At 37.0% G+C, this 15,649-nt stretch overlaps 1 protein-coding gene across 1 annotated transcript in view; it reads left to right on the top strand.

Annotated features, from left to right (window-relative positions):
- gabra2a (gamma-aminobutyric acid type A receptor subunit alpha2a) overlaps positions 1–11,014 on the top strand; it is a 21,416-nt gene extending 10,402 nt beyond the window's left edge. The window contains exons 6-10 of the mRNA XM_016672026.1: positions 1,239–1,321; positions 1,504–1,647; positions 2,361–2,513; positions 4,129–4,331; positions 5,315–11,014. Of these exons, the coding sequence (XP_016527512.1) occupies positions 1,239–1,321; positions 1,504–1,647; positions 2,361–2,513; positions 4,129–4,331; positions 5,315–5,617 (886 nt within the window). The 3' untranslated portion in view covers positions 5,618–11,014. The remainder of the gene's footprint in view (positions 1–1,238; positions 1,322–1,503; positions 1,648–2,360; positions 2,514–4,128; positions 4,332–5,314) is intronic.
- The last annotated feature ends 4,635 nt before the right edge of the window (positions 11,015–15,649 follow it).

Raw genomic sequence — 15,649 nt, 5'->3', positions numbered from 1 at the left:
TGAAAGTTCATGGTATTTACACTTACAGGTCATTGCTGATGTTGCTCTGCTCTGGCATTGTGTTGCATCCCAAAACTCCTGATTTTGTAGACATAGACACACTCGATTCATTTCATGTGTTGCATTTCTTAAATTCCAACAGTGGACTTAGATTTTTACTCTGTTTTTTTTTTTTTTTTTTTAAATTTTTTTTTTTTTTTTTTTTTTTTTTTATATTTTGGTGTAGTTTCTGATCCATAAAGCATACATATATTTTATCAAAATGGTTTTCCTTAGTCATATTTTATGCACTAAAAGCACAATCTTGCTTGTTGATCTTGGAGGAAGTATCCCAGTGAGAACGAGTTGTTTGCTCAGACAGACTCCATCTGTTTGCCAAAGGCATCTACTGACCTTAAAGGTGGCAAAGGATCTGGATTCTTTCAGTCTGATAGAGCTAATTTAAGGACTTCACCCATCAGCTTGTAGCTTCACTTCAGTTATCTTCCACCTAATTTGCTTGTTTCCTAGCAACTGCAGATGTTTATCTATACCAGGGGTCCCCAAACGACGGCCCACCTCCACATTTGGTCCGGCCCCCTGAACAATACCAGAGAGCATTCAGATTTTTTTTTTTTTTTCATTTATTGTATTTTCCGGTTTATATGTGGATTTTTCTTCAACCACCAGGGGGCTCTTTAGCAGGAAGTGTGTCCTGTAAACTGTGGGTGCCTGTAAGTAGCAACTTATACTTCAAAACGAGCCTTTATGTTAACATATGAGAAATCAATATATTATAGTTATATTCCCTCAATGGAATATATACTAGTTAGTCCCAGTGACCGTTTCACTTATGGTTTTTGCCCATGTGCTTTCTGGGTAAAAATCGATCGAGAAACGCACCCCCCCCGGCCACCCGTCAACAATTTCAGGCCCCCCACCAGAGAAGGGAAAAGTTATGTGGCCCTCACAGGAAAAAGTTTGGGGACCACTGACCTATACCATCTCATACTTGGGCTCCACAATGACAAGATCTCGTTAAAACGTAACATATTTTGAAGTTATATTCAGTTATCTTTGTGGACCCATCATTGTACCACACTTCATAAGTTTACATATCTACATTACACTGCAATCTTTTCTACAGTCAGTCAGTTGCAATTTCATTATGAATCCCAGTGATATTAGGATACATGTCTTCTGATGTACGACACAAACTTCCTAATGTGTTTTATTAAGATATTTATGTTTTTTGCCAGGTTAACAGTTCAAGCTGAGTGTCCCATGCATCTGGAGGACTTCCCCATGGACTCACATTCATGTCCTCTTAAGTTTGGCAGCTGTAAGTGTTAAAATCTGCAGAATTAGACTCAATAGAATAAATGGATATACAGATGGATGGATGGATGGATGGATGGATGGATGGATGGATGGATGGATGGATTGATTGATTTTCAATCTTTGGTTTTTGGTGATTAGAAATGACTGGTTTGTTGGTTCCTGTTTGTATTACCCCTGCTTCAGATGCCTACACAAAGACAGAGGTAACTTACATCTGGACAAGAAATGCCTCCCAGTCAGTAGACGTAGCAGATGATGGGTCCAGGCTCAACCAGTACGACTTGGTTGGACAGACTGTTGGAAAGGAGACCATTAAATCCAGCACTGGTAGGCACCTAATCAGACAAACAAAGACTACCAAAGACACTCAAACTGGTGACTCCTACATTGGTTTCTGTAGAACTGGGAACACAACGTCTGATCTTTTATGGTCTGGTCTTTTATACACTACAAATTCAGGTAAATAATGTAATTCAGAAACATTCTTTAATCAAACTTTTATGTTTTGGGCAGCACAGTTTATTCACCAGTTCATCCTTGGCATTCATTTCATACAGATTTATGTACCAAATATTTTTTGTATACTCATCCAGCAGCCAGTGTGGGTGGACCACATTGTGGGAGGAAAAGTGATCTCCATACCATATCTTTATTTGCGTTGGAGGTCTTTCGCTTTCAGATTTCACAGTTACTCAAGTGTTTTTTTTTTTTTTTTACCCACTCTCTTTCAATGGGATTAAATCGACTTCTTTTCAAGTGTTGTAGCAAACAAGAAGAATGAAAGCTGGAGATAATCCCAATATGTATTTAACTTAGCAGGCAGAAAATAGCCCTGTCAGTTTTCTGCAAACTGTAGTCATAAATGGAGCAAATACTCCAAGGAGTAAAGATCAAATACAACATTTGTATTCTTGTGAATACAAGTATAGCAAAACCAGGTGATAATCAATAAATGATAACCATCTTCTGCATGATTATCCTCTTTATTCTTCACATAAATATATTATTATGTAAAGCGAACCTGTTCCTATGACTCTCAGGCGAATACACAGTGATGACGGCTCATTTCCACCTAAAGCGGAAGATTGGATACTTTGTGATCCAGACGTATCTGCCCTGCATCATGACAGTCATCCTATCCCAGGTTTCCTTCTGGCTCAACCGGGAATCAGTGCCTGCTAGAACTGTGTTTGGTGAGTATTTGAGATTTTGAATCTGTTTTTTAAGTGAAATAAAAGATTTAAAGATTGCAAACACATTGGAGATCTCGACCATCAAAAGACGTGAAACAAAAAAAAAAGTCAAAATCAGATTAATTCAAGATCTTAATGTCTGCATTGCTTTACAAATCTTGGTGATTCTGAATCAAAAGCAAAGGAGATGTAGAGGCTTAAACCCTATTTAATTTCTTCCTAAAAATTTGAACGTGCACGGCTATATGCAGAGTGTGAACATGAAAGAGAAAGCACATTAAAACCTTTTACAACCGTGTCTCCACAAGAGTGTGCACAGCAGGGAAGCAGAACAGCAGCAGCTGCAGTCGTTGTCTGAATCTCAACACCAACTATTCAGATAAAGGTTTGAGTGTTAGCTCACTTCACTTGTGGAAATGTCAATTTTCCACTTAATATTTTCAAATTTTATGGATGTAAACTACAGAAAACTAGACTTGAGAAATAAATGCAGACAACATTCAATTCCATGGCATTTCATTTATCTTGAGTAAATGGTTCTTATTTGTGTATAAAATAACTACATCCACATTGGAATATAAATATCTGGATGTGTGTGTGTGTGTGTGTGTGTGTGTGTGTGTGTGTGTATTTATATCAGTTCATTACATCACTGAGTTTTTAATGAAAGCAAATAAAAATATGTTTTCATATGAGTATTTCCTTTATATAAAAAAGCTATACAAATCAACTTAGTCTTACATGAAAAATATAATGGTCCTCATTCTGAAGTCATGCATTACTTTATTGACCCATCAAGATAGCTCCAAAAGTGCATCAATGACTCATTCCAGCAGATAAAAGAGAATCTAGAACAACATTATACTGTCAGTGTTGTCATTTGTTGCAAAAATTCATTTGAGACTTTCAAGCTTGACCAAAAAGATAAACGTAAAGAAATAAAAGTCAAATAACATTTTGATTACCTCCAAGATTTAGAAAAAAAATGTTCAGTGGACTGACAAGACCTAAGTGAAATATTTTGGAAGGTATATGGCCTGTCACATCTGACATAAAATTTAGAAAGCATTTCAGAAAATAACATATTACAGCTAAATATGGTGTGAAGGTTTTGTTTTGTTTTGTTTTGTTATGATTTTTTACAGAACCTGGACAACTTCCAAAAATTGATGAAGCCATAAACCTTAAGATAAGGGAGCATGACAATTTGATCCGCGGCACACCACCAACTTCACCTCTAAATGATTTCCCGAAGTACTCCCTGATCAGATGTGCCTGTCTGTTTTGGGACTTATTCCAGTGACTTCTTTATTATTTATATACATGTTTAAACCCTTATTTAGTGAATTAAACTCTTCTTAGGATCTTTTTTTTTTTTTTTTTTCAAAAAATGTCCTGGCCAAGATGGGCAGCAGCACAGAAACAAAGTTGCAGCTGTGAAACATTAAAAATTGTGCACTATAAGAATGAAACATGACATGGATGATATGTTGGTGTTTGGTTACACAGATTTAGAAACACTCTGGGTCTTCTGTGTTGGGATTTTGGGTCTATATTTTCCGAGTGAATTGCCAGAGACAACATAATAAAATACTCATTTTATATTTCTTTTCAGGAGTGACCACTGTTCTCACAATGACAACCCTGAGTATCAGTGCCCGTAACTCTCTGCCAAAGGTGGCCTACGCTACTGCCATGGACTGGTTCATCGCAGTCTGCTATGCATTTGTCTTTTCTGCTCTCATTGAGTTTGCCACTGTTAACTACTTCACCAAGCGAGGCTGGGCTTGGGATGGAAAAAGTATTGTCAACGACAAGGTAAGTACATTCATATGAAAAAAATGTGGACACCCCATTAAATGTCTTGTGTTATTTCATTTGTTTACTCAGTGATGTTTAAAAGGGCTCTAGAGTGCAACCAAATTTCTAAAATAATCTGAGGTAGCGCCAGTCCAACCAGTCGTGGCAAAAAATAATAATAATCAAGGAAACTTTCAATGTGGTTCAAAAACAGACACATTACACCCATATTGTAGTCAGAATCAATCATAGAGAGTGGGGTGGAGGGTTGGGGGGGCTTCTTAAAGAGAGAGGGGCCCAGTTTCAAGGTGTCAAATTTCAATTCAATTATCTTTGATATTTACAGCATTTTTGTAACATCTGAAGGTAACATAGTTACTTGACTGTGCTATAAAATAGCACTATATGCCTGGAAAGTACATGATATTGCCCCTTTCACATCTTGCAGACTGTTATTGGGTTGAGCTTTCTTGCAAAACACATCTCAGCATGTTGGCAGATGTTTTAAATGTCCATTACTTGCAATCCTTTTTTCCTGGAGAGTGGAATGATTCATTTCAAATTCTTTTCAGACCATTTTAAACTCCTTTCCAGGAGTGTTTTTCCATGGTGTTCAATGTCACTTCAATAATCAAACTAAATATCTGAGCTTTAATTAGGACAAATCAATTTCAAAATACTAGATAACAATAATCAACCTAAGTAAATTTCATGGGATTGCATTTATGTACCTTTTTTAAGTTTTAGGTGTGGAGGTGTCCTTTTATAAATGTTTTAGAAGTGCTTTATTTTGGTTTAAATTTTTTAGTTATGCAACTTAACCTTCTGATATTACAGCATTAAACTAGAAGATTAAATTTTGATTGCATTGAAAAACAAAAAAAAGCATCAAATCAAGACAAAAAATTCAAGTCCAATCTCTTGTATTCATTAATAAATAAGTAACATACCTTTTTTTCATATATTTTTAAATTTCTTCAACTGTTTTAATCTACCTGCAGAAAAAGGAAGCGACTGTCAAGAGGGAGAAGAACACCTACGCCGTAGCTGTGGCAAACTACAAGCCCAACATCACGAAAGACTCAACACTGCCCACCATCTCCAAGTGCACTCTGAACGAGCCCAACAAGATCACAGGAGGAACGAAGCCCGAGCAGAACAAGAAAACCTTCAACAGCGTCAGCATTATCGACCGCATCTCCCGTATTATGTTCCCTGTGTTGTTTGGCTCCTTCAACCTAGTCTATTGGGCCACTTACCTGAATAGAGAAAAAGTGATCAAGGACCTGGATCCAGCTAAATGAGCAGCAAGGGCCCAGCACAACAACACGCCACATATTTAGGACAACAACGCTTAATTACAGCTGCTTTGGTCACATAAACCTACCTTCTCTCATTACTGGATACAGTTTTCAGTCAGTATAGATACACATTTCTAAATTAGTATAGAGCACACCAAATTGTCATTAAATATTTTATTAAATATATTTTATGATGGAATCCTATAAAATACAGTATAAACCAGGATAACTGAAATGCTGCAGGGTATAGAGTTCTGCAGTTCCCCTCAGGTTCAAAGAGGCGTTTTCTCTTCACCTTTACTAAGTTTACAAAAGCTCTTGTAAAAATTACTGTCCACAAGCAGGTTGTGGACAGTAATTTTATTGGAACCAATCAGCAGAAAGATGAGGCAATCAGATGTTTATGATATCAGGTGAGCTGTGCAGTTTATGGGAATGAGCATTCCAAGAAAAAGTACTACACTAATCACAAATATCTGATTTTTTTTTTTTCCCAAATACTGTGTAAACACACTCAGACATATATATATTGATAGAAAGTTTAGCCCAAATGTTTACATAGACTGTGTGAAAGGAAGCTGGATGGTGGCTCAGTTGTTAACACAGGTTTTGATGCCCAGCCTAAGTTTTTTTATGCATGGAGTTTGCATGTTCTCCCTGTGCATGGATGGGTTCTCCCTGGGTACTCCAGCTTCCCTCCACATTCCAAAAACATGACTGGTGAATTGGTTACTCTAAATAGCCCTTATAAATGTGTGTGTTTGTGTGTTATTTGTCCTGTTTATCTCTGTGTTGCCCCGTGATGGACTGGTGACTTCTCCACGGTTTACATCAATCCAGCTCGATGACTGCTGGAGGTAGGCACCCCCGGATCCTGCAAGGATAGGTGGGTACACCTATCCTTGCAAATTTATCACAATTTATAGATGTGATAAATTATATATAATAATTTTTTTCTCACTGTCTCAACAAAATTTCTTGTTTTTGATCAGTTTAGATCTGTAGCACCAACGTAGCACCAATTCTATAATGCTGATTCGCAACAAATGCTGTCACAAGGCACTTTACAAAGTAGACAAATGCCAATGATTGACAGAAATATGAAGTCGATTCAATCCAATCGCATAGACAGACTTAAAGTTAACTGCAATAACTGTTTGATCCTACAAAAACAAAGCAGTAAAGTTCAGTTTAGGTCAATTGGTAAAACGTTTTCTCAAATATCTCAAGTCAAAACTCAAAAAGCAAACTAAAAAGTTCACAGTGTGCTAATACACTCAGTGACAAAAATCCTAACTAGTGGAGACATGCTTTTGTCTGATGAACACTAAATGGAAAGATGGCCAAGGATCAAAATGTCCATTATTACATCTGGAAGAAAAGAGGGAATGGTAGCGGAGGAAAATAGTATTATGTGGGAATATTGATGCAAAATCTCAAGATATCAGCCAGGAAGTAAAAGTTTGGGTGCAAATGGGCCTGACAAAGAGGCAATGACTGAGTCATGTTTCCAAATTAATCATAAAGTGTCTTAAGTAGAAAAAGTTACTGATTTGGAGTGTTCATTACAAAGCCTTGATTTCAATCACTTAGAAGATTCATGGCCAGAGCTAAAAGGTGTGTATGAGCAACGTGGCTTATGAACCTGGCTCAGTTACACCGGTTCTGTCAGGAAGAATTATAACACAATATCATAAGAAACATTTTTTTTTACATATTCACGTTTAAAAGACGATAATTATAACAAACATAAAAATATAAATTCCCTCTTTATACTGTCTTACTTGTAATTCAAGAATCTTACAAATATAAATTGTGTTGCTTTTTCTAACTGACCTGAAATAAGAACTTTACTTAGATTTTATATCAGTGAGAACAAAATGTTATATGTTTTTTATACGGTGCATTTAAATATCTGGTTGCAACTATAATTTGGTCCAGAACCGCCGCCTGGTGTTAATGTTGCTATAAGTGTGTTTTTAGAAGGTGGTGGTGGACTAAAGAGACACACATCAAACTTTAGTCCAACACTTGCACATCAATACCTACCCCTACTTTCTCAGAGGACAGAAGAGTTTTTCCCATCCATTGTCGTTGTGACTATATTGAAAATTTAACAATAATAATATGCCTTATAAACCTTAGTAATGAGTACTAAGTAAAAGTGATTCTCTGAGAACTGTAAAAAAGGGGAAAAGAAAGGGTTTGCATATTGTAGCAGTAATCCAACAAAGTTTTCATCCAACATCAGGCCTAAATATAATAGGTCTTCACTTCTGCTGACACTTTCAGATGAAGTGTGGTAGAAATAGGTTTAGAGACTTCACTGTGTTACAGTTTGTGCAGCTGTTCGATGTAGCAAAGCAGTTGAAACCAGCTTACAAATCATCTGTTCGCTTATGGCTAGCTAATACCTGCAACTCAGTTGAAACGTAAAGATATTATAGATTCAAATCCAGTTGTGGATGAACTATATATGTTGGTAATGGGCCAAAAGAATGTTTTCTCTACATATGGAGGTTACCTCTGTAAGCATGAAGGTTCATATATCTTTGTTTCTTGTTAACAAGTGGAGAGCAGATAGTAAATCAGAGTGGTTGGTTAATTGTGGCTTAATCTGTAGTAGTTACACCATTGTTCCATTTCGTTCCCAACCTCCTAGGATATTTACCCCCGAAAATGTAACATTTTCCACAACGTCTGTTTAATAGAGAACCCTGAAGTGGAACCTGAACTTGCTGGAGGGACTGAATGTCATTTCTGTCCTGAGAAAAGCTCCAGGAATAAGCTAAAGGAACTCTAAATTCAAAAAAGGGGGATGAATTTGAGATATCAAACAGAGATTTGACAAGGAAGCAAATTCTTTCAAGTGAAAGTCATTGCAGGGGAACAGCAGTACTTGACATCTTGTGCTTCAAGAAACAATAGTCAAAGGTAGCATGATTGCCTCTGGAAAAACAGCTCAGAGTCAACAAGCCAACAGTTACGCTGCAGATGCAGAAATCACTGGTACTAATGTGTTTTACACGCTGATTTATTTTCTAAATACTGCTCAGGCAATTTGAGCATGTGCCTTAATCAACCAGCAAATGAGTGCTTAATGAAATTCTCGGCTGTCTGGCAGTGGATTTTAAATTCTGACTTCATGTTTTGTTGCACATGAGACATCCAACGTCTGCTATAATGCATATCCAAATCTTTTACTTTAATTTAATAATTAATGTTAAGTCCTTGTCTCCATTTACGTAAGACAAGAAAAGAACCTTGTTGTGGGTGTAAGACAGTGTCCTCCACAGTCAGGCAGATTAAAAAAGCTGGTTGAGGGTTTCTATGTGACATCACTTTTACCAGTGATGGATGTCAGCGTGCCAACATAAAAAGGGTATTACAAACTGTCAAGAATGTTTCTTAGTTTTAAGTGAGACGAGACAATGTGTTGCTGTGATCCATCTTCAGTTTTCACTGCCGAACAGAAAGAGCTTAAGAGGAGTGTTTATGGAGTTGCCAGAGTTTATTAATCCCAATACCTCATCACCATGCCAGGTATCTTTGCTTGGTAAAATAAGCTAAATTACCCAGCCTGCAGGATATATCAAAGCTGAGAATAGGCCCATTACAAACACTTTCTCTTCACGAGTTGTCTTTTTGACAGTTTGGCAGTGCTGTGTTTGCAATCCAGAGATCTGATTCGACCATCTAACTCGTAGCAGAAAATAAACAATGTCTACAAAATAGTCATCTTTTCTATCTGCATTAGGTTGTTTTACAGCAGCACAGCTAGTGTCTGTTCCGATACTTTATTTCACTGCTGTGGTTATCTGATCAATATTTATAGTGAAGGTAGATATCCAGTCTAGTAGTTTATGCTACATAACAAGCAGTTCTGTAAAAAAAAAAAAATAATAAAAAAATAAAAAATAAACATTTCCCCTTTACGGATTTTTTTTTTCTCACACTTTCATGTTTCCAGTTATAAGGCTGACATTCATAGGGAAAGCGATTTTCAACCAACAATTTTAAAAACACCATTTAGGAACACAGCTGTCTAAGCTGAACCTCTGTGTTACAGGAGGTGTTTTCAAAGAAGAGTTTGTTAAAATTCCTGCATAGTGATGTAAAAGAATAATTGCCAAGAGCTGTAAATGTTCCCAGTGAGAGAACCACTAGATAGATTCAAACAGAACCGGGCTTTAAAAGGCACACAGTTTAAACCTATAAGAGGGTGAATACTTTTTGACAGCACAGTATATCATGTGACGCAAGCTGTGCTACTTATAGATGTGATAACCAATGAAATAAGATTGAATATTTTGTTGTGCTGCTGTAAGATGTTCTAATTTCTCAGGAAAGAAAAAAAAAAATCTGTGAGGAAAATACGTTTTTCACAGTATTTCCCAATGGCACAGCTGCAGATCCTCTGTCTGCTCTTGTGGCTTTTGTATTTTTATGTACCTGTTAACAATTGCAGGGATGACATGGACCCAGTCTTTCTAGATATAATGATCTAGTTTTTTTCTCCAACATCTGTGCTGTAGTTAATAGTCTACAGCCAACACGGGTGTTAATGGAAAGCTTACAATTGTCACCTCCTTACTTTCTATGAAGAAAACAATGATGTCATGCAACAAATGCCATAATAACAAACCAAGCTTTGAAATTTCGTCACCACACCAACAATATGTTCATTTGGTAATTTCTGCTCTTCTCTCTGCTTCAACTGTGCTATCTGAGTAGTTTAGGTTTGTATAATGCATACTTTTTCATGAGGTGACAGAAACTGAAAAGTGTAGTAAAAATTAATAAGATGTTGACTCATTGGGTCACAGTAATGTAGCCCTGGATTACCAAAGTTTTTTGGTAATTCTTTAAGATCTCACTGCTCAGCCTGTAGCTTTTTCAAAGCACATGCTATCCATCTCCCCTTCCCTAGTTTTAAGTTGCGTACTGCGAAAGATTGGATGCACGTGTTTGTTTCTATGAAATTTGTACTCACCGTCTTGATGTTTGTCTTTGTGGTGTTATTGTTTTTGTTTATTAGCATTATTCTATAAAAAAATGTAGCACATAAGAAGGACTTACTCTCCTATACATTCCCGTCAACAAAAAACACTGTGTTATCACTAAAATACATTGAATACTATGTATGTGTAAAATTGCAGTCCTTTTAAATGACATTTTGTTGAAAGCAACGTTTGTGCATTTATTATATGTAGCTATATAAACACTGTGCTTTTGAGATACTTTACAATTAGAGGAGTGAAGATATTTTGTTTTTGCACATTTATTTATTTATGCTTGAAACTTTCTCTGTATGATTGCCAAAATAGGAGTCTTTTTGTGCTGTTGTATTTTCAAAGAAGACTAAATATTTCTGTAATAAAGATGATGCAAATAACTCAGGTTGGATTTTTTTTTCTTCTCATTTTTTTACCTTGGTAAAAGGGAAATTTATTTTTACCGGAATGGAAATTCTTGAAATAATGTGTAACCCCTTTTCTCATCCTCTTAATCCTACATATCCATGCATCTCACCCCCCCCAAAAAAATATATAATTAATTTATATTTCAATTATATTTTCACATATTTCACAAGTGATCCTCATGCATATCTTGTGTATCAGACACATATTTTTTCCACATGGTTTAACATGTGGAAAATGTGATGGGAAAATGTGTGAAACCCATGTGAACCAAGTGAAGCACATGGGTCTTTACCATGACACATTCCAAATCAACACATAAATATGTGCTTTTAGTGACGCATCATTCATAAAATTTTCCATGTGGTACTTTTGCCCTTTTCTGTACAGGTAAGGGTTCTTGTTTGTTCAATGAACGCTAATTTGGGATTTGGGAATCCAATTCAACATTGCAGAGAAGAAAAGTAATCCAAAGTAATCTCTTGTTCATCTGGTTCCATCACTTATTGATGGACATTTCTTGATGCAGTGCCATTTGAGAAAATAGAGATCACACAGCTATCCAAATTAATCTTGCTTCTGGAAATGACCCTAGATCCTTTTACTGTGCAAAACCCCCCCAACTAAAGTCACATTAAGAAATTCCTTCCATGCTGTCCTTTCGATAAATCATTCTTATGTGGGGTTGTTTTAGTTAATGATCAAAGACATGAACACATCTCTACCATAAGTACAATCAAAATGATCTTTTTCTGTTAAAAGATCTATAAATCCAGCCAGGAACTCAAGCTAGAAAAGCTTAATTAAAAAGGTTATTTTAATTTGATAACAGCATGTCAGTTAATTAATTAAACCTCATCAGAAGAAAAGAGCCCGAGGTTATTGGAGGTGTTCCTTTTTCAATCCACTACAATTCCCCAGAAATACTTCTTAGATTGAAATAAATATTCAGCCAGCATTCTCCCTCTACTTTAAATCATGTTTGCTCAGATGTGTTCAAATTTATGAGAGTAGAACTTGATGAACCCAACTGAGCAATGCTTTTATCTTAACACCTTGATGCCAAAAACTGCACAATACGCATCTTTAAATCCATTTTTACATTACAGCATGTACAACTGTTCCGACCGTGACATCCTGATCCTTGGCGCGCTTAGATCAACTGCTGAGTGTCTGCAGCTGAAGGCGCTGTAATCCATCTCAGAGCAACATCAACATCAAATCAGCACATTTACCCTTATATCTGCACTTTCCCCTCCACCTGGCTTTGATCCGCACAAACATCACCTTATCCTTCCTGCTGGCCTCGCATCCGGGGAATTCAGCCGTCGCTCATGAACAGAACTCACTGTAAACCTGTACAGTGCATTATCTCTCTCCACAGCAGTAAATACATACTGCAGATGTACGAGGAGAGGTCATGTAGAGATAGCGCTGCAGCTGTCGCCGTGGCTCACATCATTTAATAACACTCATAGAGAGCTCAGAGCTCTGCAGAGTGTCTTCGTCTCGGAGGTGGGGTTGCTTTCAGAAGGTCTGGCTGTAGCCAGAGGTCACAAATGTCCACATTCATCGCTTCACTCATCACATCTCTGCCCCATCGCCCACTCTGCCGGAAGGTCGACTGCCTCAGCTTCCCAGTTTGCAGCTGGCAACTCGGATCAGAGAAGCTACACCTCACGTCCGGAGGTGTGGAAAGGTCCGTGTAGTGATTGCAGGTCAGATTCAAGAGGTTTAAAGAGTCACACATGTTGTTGTTCAGGTACTGAGTGTGGAATCATCTATAAAAGGTGTTCACCTCCTTGGGTGTTTTGCCCTTTTTATTGCTTTTACAATTCAGTCAAAAAAAACCAAAAAACTTTTAAATTAATAAAAAAAGAAGATATTGCATGAATGTTCAGCCACTTGACATCAGTATTTAGTATCTACACCTTTGCTTGAAATCACCACATGGAGTTTGTGGGGATGAGTCTCTGAATGCTGCGGTTTTACTCCGTTTTTTGTTGCAAAACTGTTACAGCTCTGTTAGATTGTGTGTGGGGGGTCAGCTGTGAGCAATCCTTTTAAAGTCCATCCACACTTGGTTTAAATAGATGGCCATGTCTTTGAACATCAATTTTCAGATGCTTAAAATTTCTGAAACCTTTGGATATTTCTTCATAACTTACACCTGCTTCAGCCATTTCCATGCCTTTATCTCTGACCTGTCTAGCTGATCTCTTGCTGAGGGCGTACAGCTGGTCCAAACCCTGGAAAGGGGACTACATGTCCCTTCGGATCCTCGAGAAAGAGCTGAAGTGAATCACTTTTGAAAAGGATATCTGGGTTTCCTCAACAACCCAATGTTGGCTATATTTTTTTAAATGGATTGCTTGCATTTTATCCACTTTGCCCTTCATGTAAAAACCTGGATTCTTCATCCAGATTTTAACTGTACCCTCACGGTAACCTTTTTACTTAAATGAGGAGATCGAGCCGCTTATCGTAATTCAAAGTGTCAGACTTAATGTGTTTTTGTCAGTAACATCTCTGCCTCACTGGCACATTAATTACCTGCCTCCATGGTTTGAAGGCAGTAAAAAGACATTAGCATTAATAGCGAGCTCTGGTCACACGCTGTTTCTCCGACACAATCAGCATGTAAAGCAAAATGCCACCTTGCAGCTCTCTGATTAGCTGTTTTCCCTGCAGAACAGCTTTACTCTGATCAGATATATATAATTATAGCTTTAGCAATGATCAGCAAGGCTCCCTACAGTTCCCTTTTTTATGTGAGCTTAATCCCCTTCCTTGGTTACCTTAGGGCCTGTCTGCTGCATTTGTCAGCAAATGTTGCCTGAAGGAAATGCAAACAGAGAATAATCTCACAATAATCTCCAGGAAAGCCTAAGAGGAAGGTTGATTTTTATCAGAACAACTACAGCAGTGCAGAAACTATCATCTAGAAGCAATGTTTGTACATTTCCATACAACAGGAAACATCATGAATGTTAATAACTTGACAGATGCTGCAACCTGAGAGATGCAGGTTTTTTATTGCCTTATGCTGGGATGCCGGAAGAAAATCTTTCTGCAATAAATAGGATGTCCAGGATGACACAACTTGAAAAAGTACAATGAAAATCAAATTAAAAGATAAAGTTGGTGTTCTTCTCATGTTCTGACTGTATTTTAGCAGATTTTTATTGGGTGACCAGAATTCTTTTGAGTTTCTCTTATAACAGTAGCCACTGGGGTTAAACTGGAGGCTCTAAATGATGGAGAAAGCCATCTGCTGCTCAATGAAAAGCACTTCTGACCAATCCCTTTCCAAGGACCACATTAAGATTTCACCATCATCACTTTTTGTCTCCAGAACACAGAAACGTGGTCATGGTTACATTCTGAAAAGCAAAAGTGAATAAAAAACAAAAGATGGCATTACCAATTATTCATTATTTACTTTTTACATAAATAAACAGATATGATCATCCCAGGACTTGTTCCTCCCATTTAGTGTGTGTTTCTTAGTGTGATAAATAAAGTTTCTTCATCTCTTGTTGTAGAGATTTTGAGGAAAATACATTGCATTCACATGTGAAAAAACATATTCTGACCAGACCTTTGCCTCTGGGTGGTAAATTTTGTGCCCCCCCCCCTCCCCTATGTGTTAGTGTATTTATTTGAATAATTACTGTAATTAGTGTAATTATTGCATCTTCAGAAATGCAATAATTCATATCCTCACAGCTGTAAATGTGAAATGGAGGCATGTTGTTATGCAGTTGGTCGTACAATCCTCTTTTGCTGCAAGTCTTTTGAAATATGTTACAAGTTTAAACATCTAGGAATAAACATTTTTGCCAATTCAAAAATGCAAAAAAAAAATATATATATATTTTTTATTGTTCAGTTGTGACCATTGACTTTAAGTGAGGTAAGTAAGGGCTGCAGTGCCTTTTCCATTGTTCTGGGTTCTTATGTGATCTCCTGGATGTGTCTTCAGTTCGCTCTTTGAGTAATTTTGATCAACCAGCCACTTCTGAGAAGACTCATGCTGTTCAATATTTCTCCTCTTTGAGGATAATATATCACTAGACTCCCACAGTCTTAGAAATAGATTTTTAAACTTTTGCAGACTTTGTTTGTCATGTGTTCTTCAATTGCTTTCGATCAGAGCATGGTGTGTTGATTTCAATGATCTTTAAGTCTCCTTCATGTGGTTGGACTGATTCTATTTGCCCCTTAAAAAAATAATGTTTCTACATACAACATTAGTTTTTGCTTGCAAGCAAAGACCAAAAAGCAAAGATTTTTCATTTGCATACAGCACATAGATTTTTTTGTATGTAAATTAAATAGATTAGGCACAATGTGGCATCACTGAATGAGATATGCCAAAGCGTTACACAGGGGGTTAAGTGATGTCTTATTTCTGAGTGGGTGTGGCTAGTGAACCAAACGAACGTGGTTAATTATAGTTACTTCATTATTGAACAAGCGGGAGATTACTTTTACAGAAATATCAATATTAATTTGAAAAAGTAGATTCATAATTTGAACAATGTATTTTGTAAATACAAACGTTGTCACTGATTTAAAACCTGTTCGAAACTTTTCGTGTCACAAATGATAG

This window comes from Poecilia formosa, unplaced genomic scaffold, assembly GCF_000485575.1.
Source record: "Poecilia formosa unplaced genomic scaffold, Poecilia_formosa-5.1.2 Scaffold54, whole genome shotgun sequence".
NCBI classification, from domain to species: domain Eukaryota; kingdom Metazoa; phylum Chordata; class Actinopteri; order Cyprinodontiformes; family Poeciliidae; genus Poecilia; species Poecilia formosa.
The sequence above is the reverse complement of the archived record's forward strand: the minus strand, read 5'-3'. Positions and strand labels throughout refer to the sequence as shown.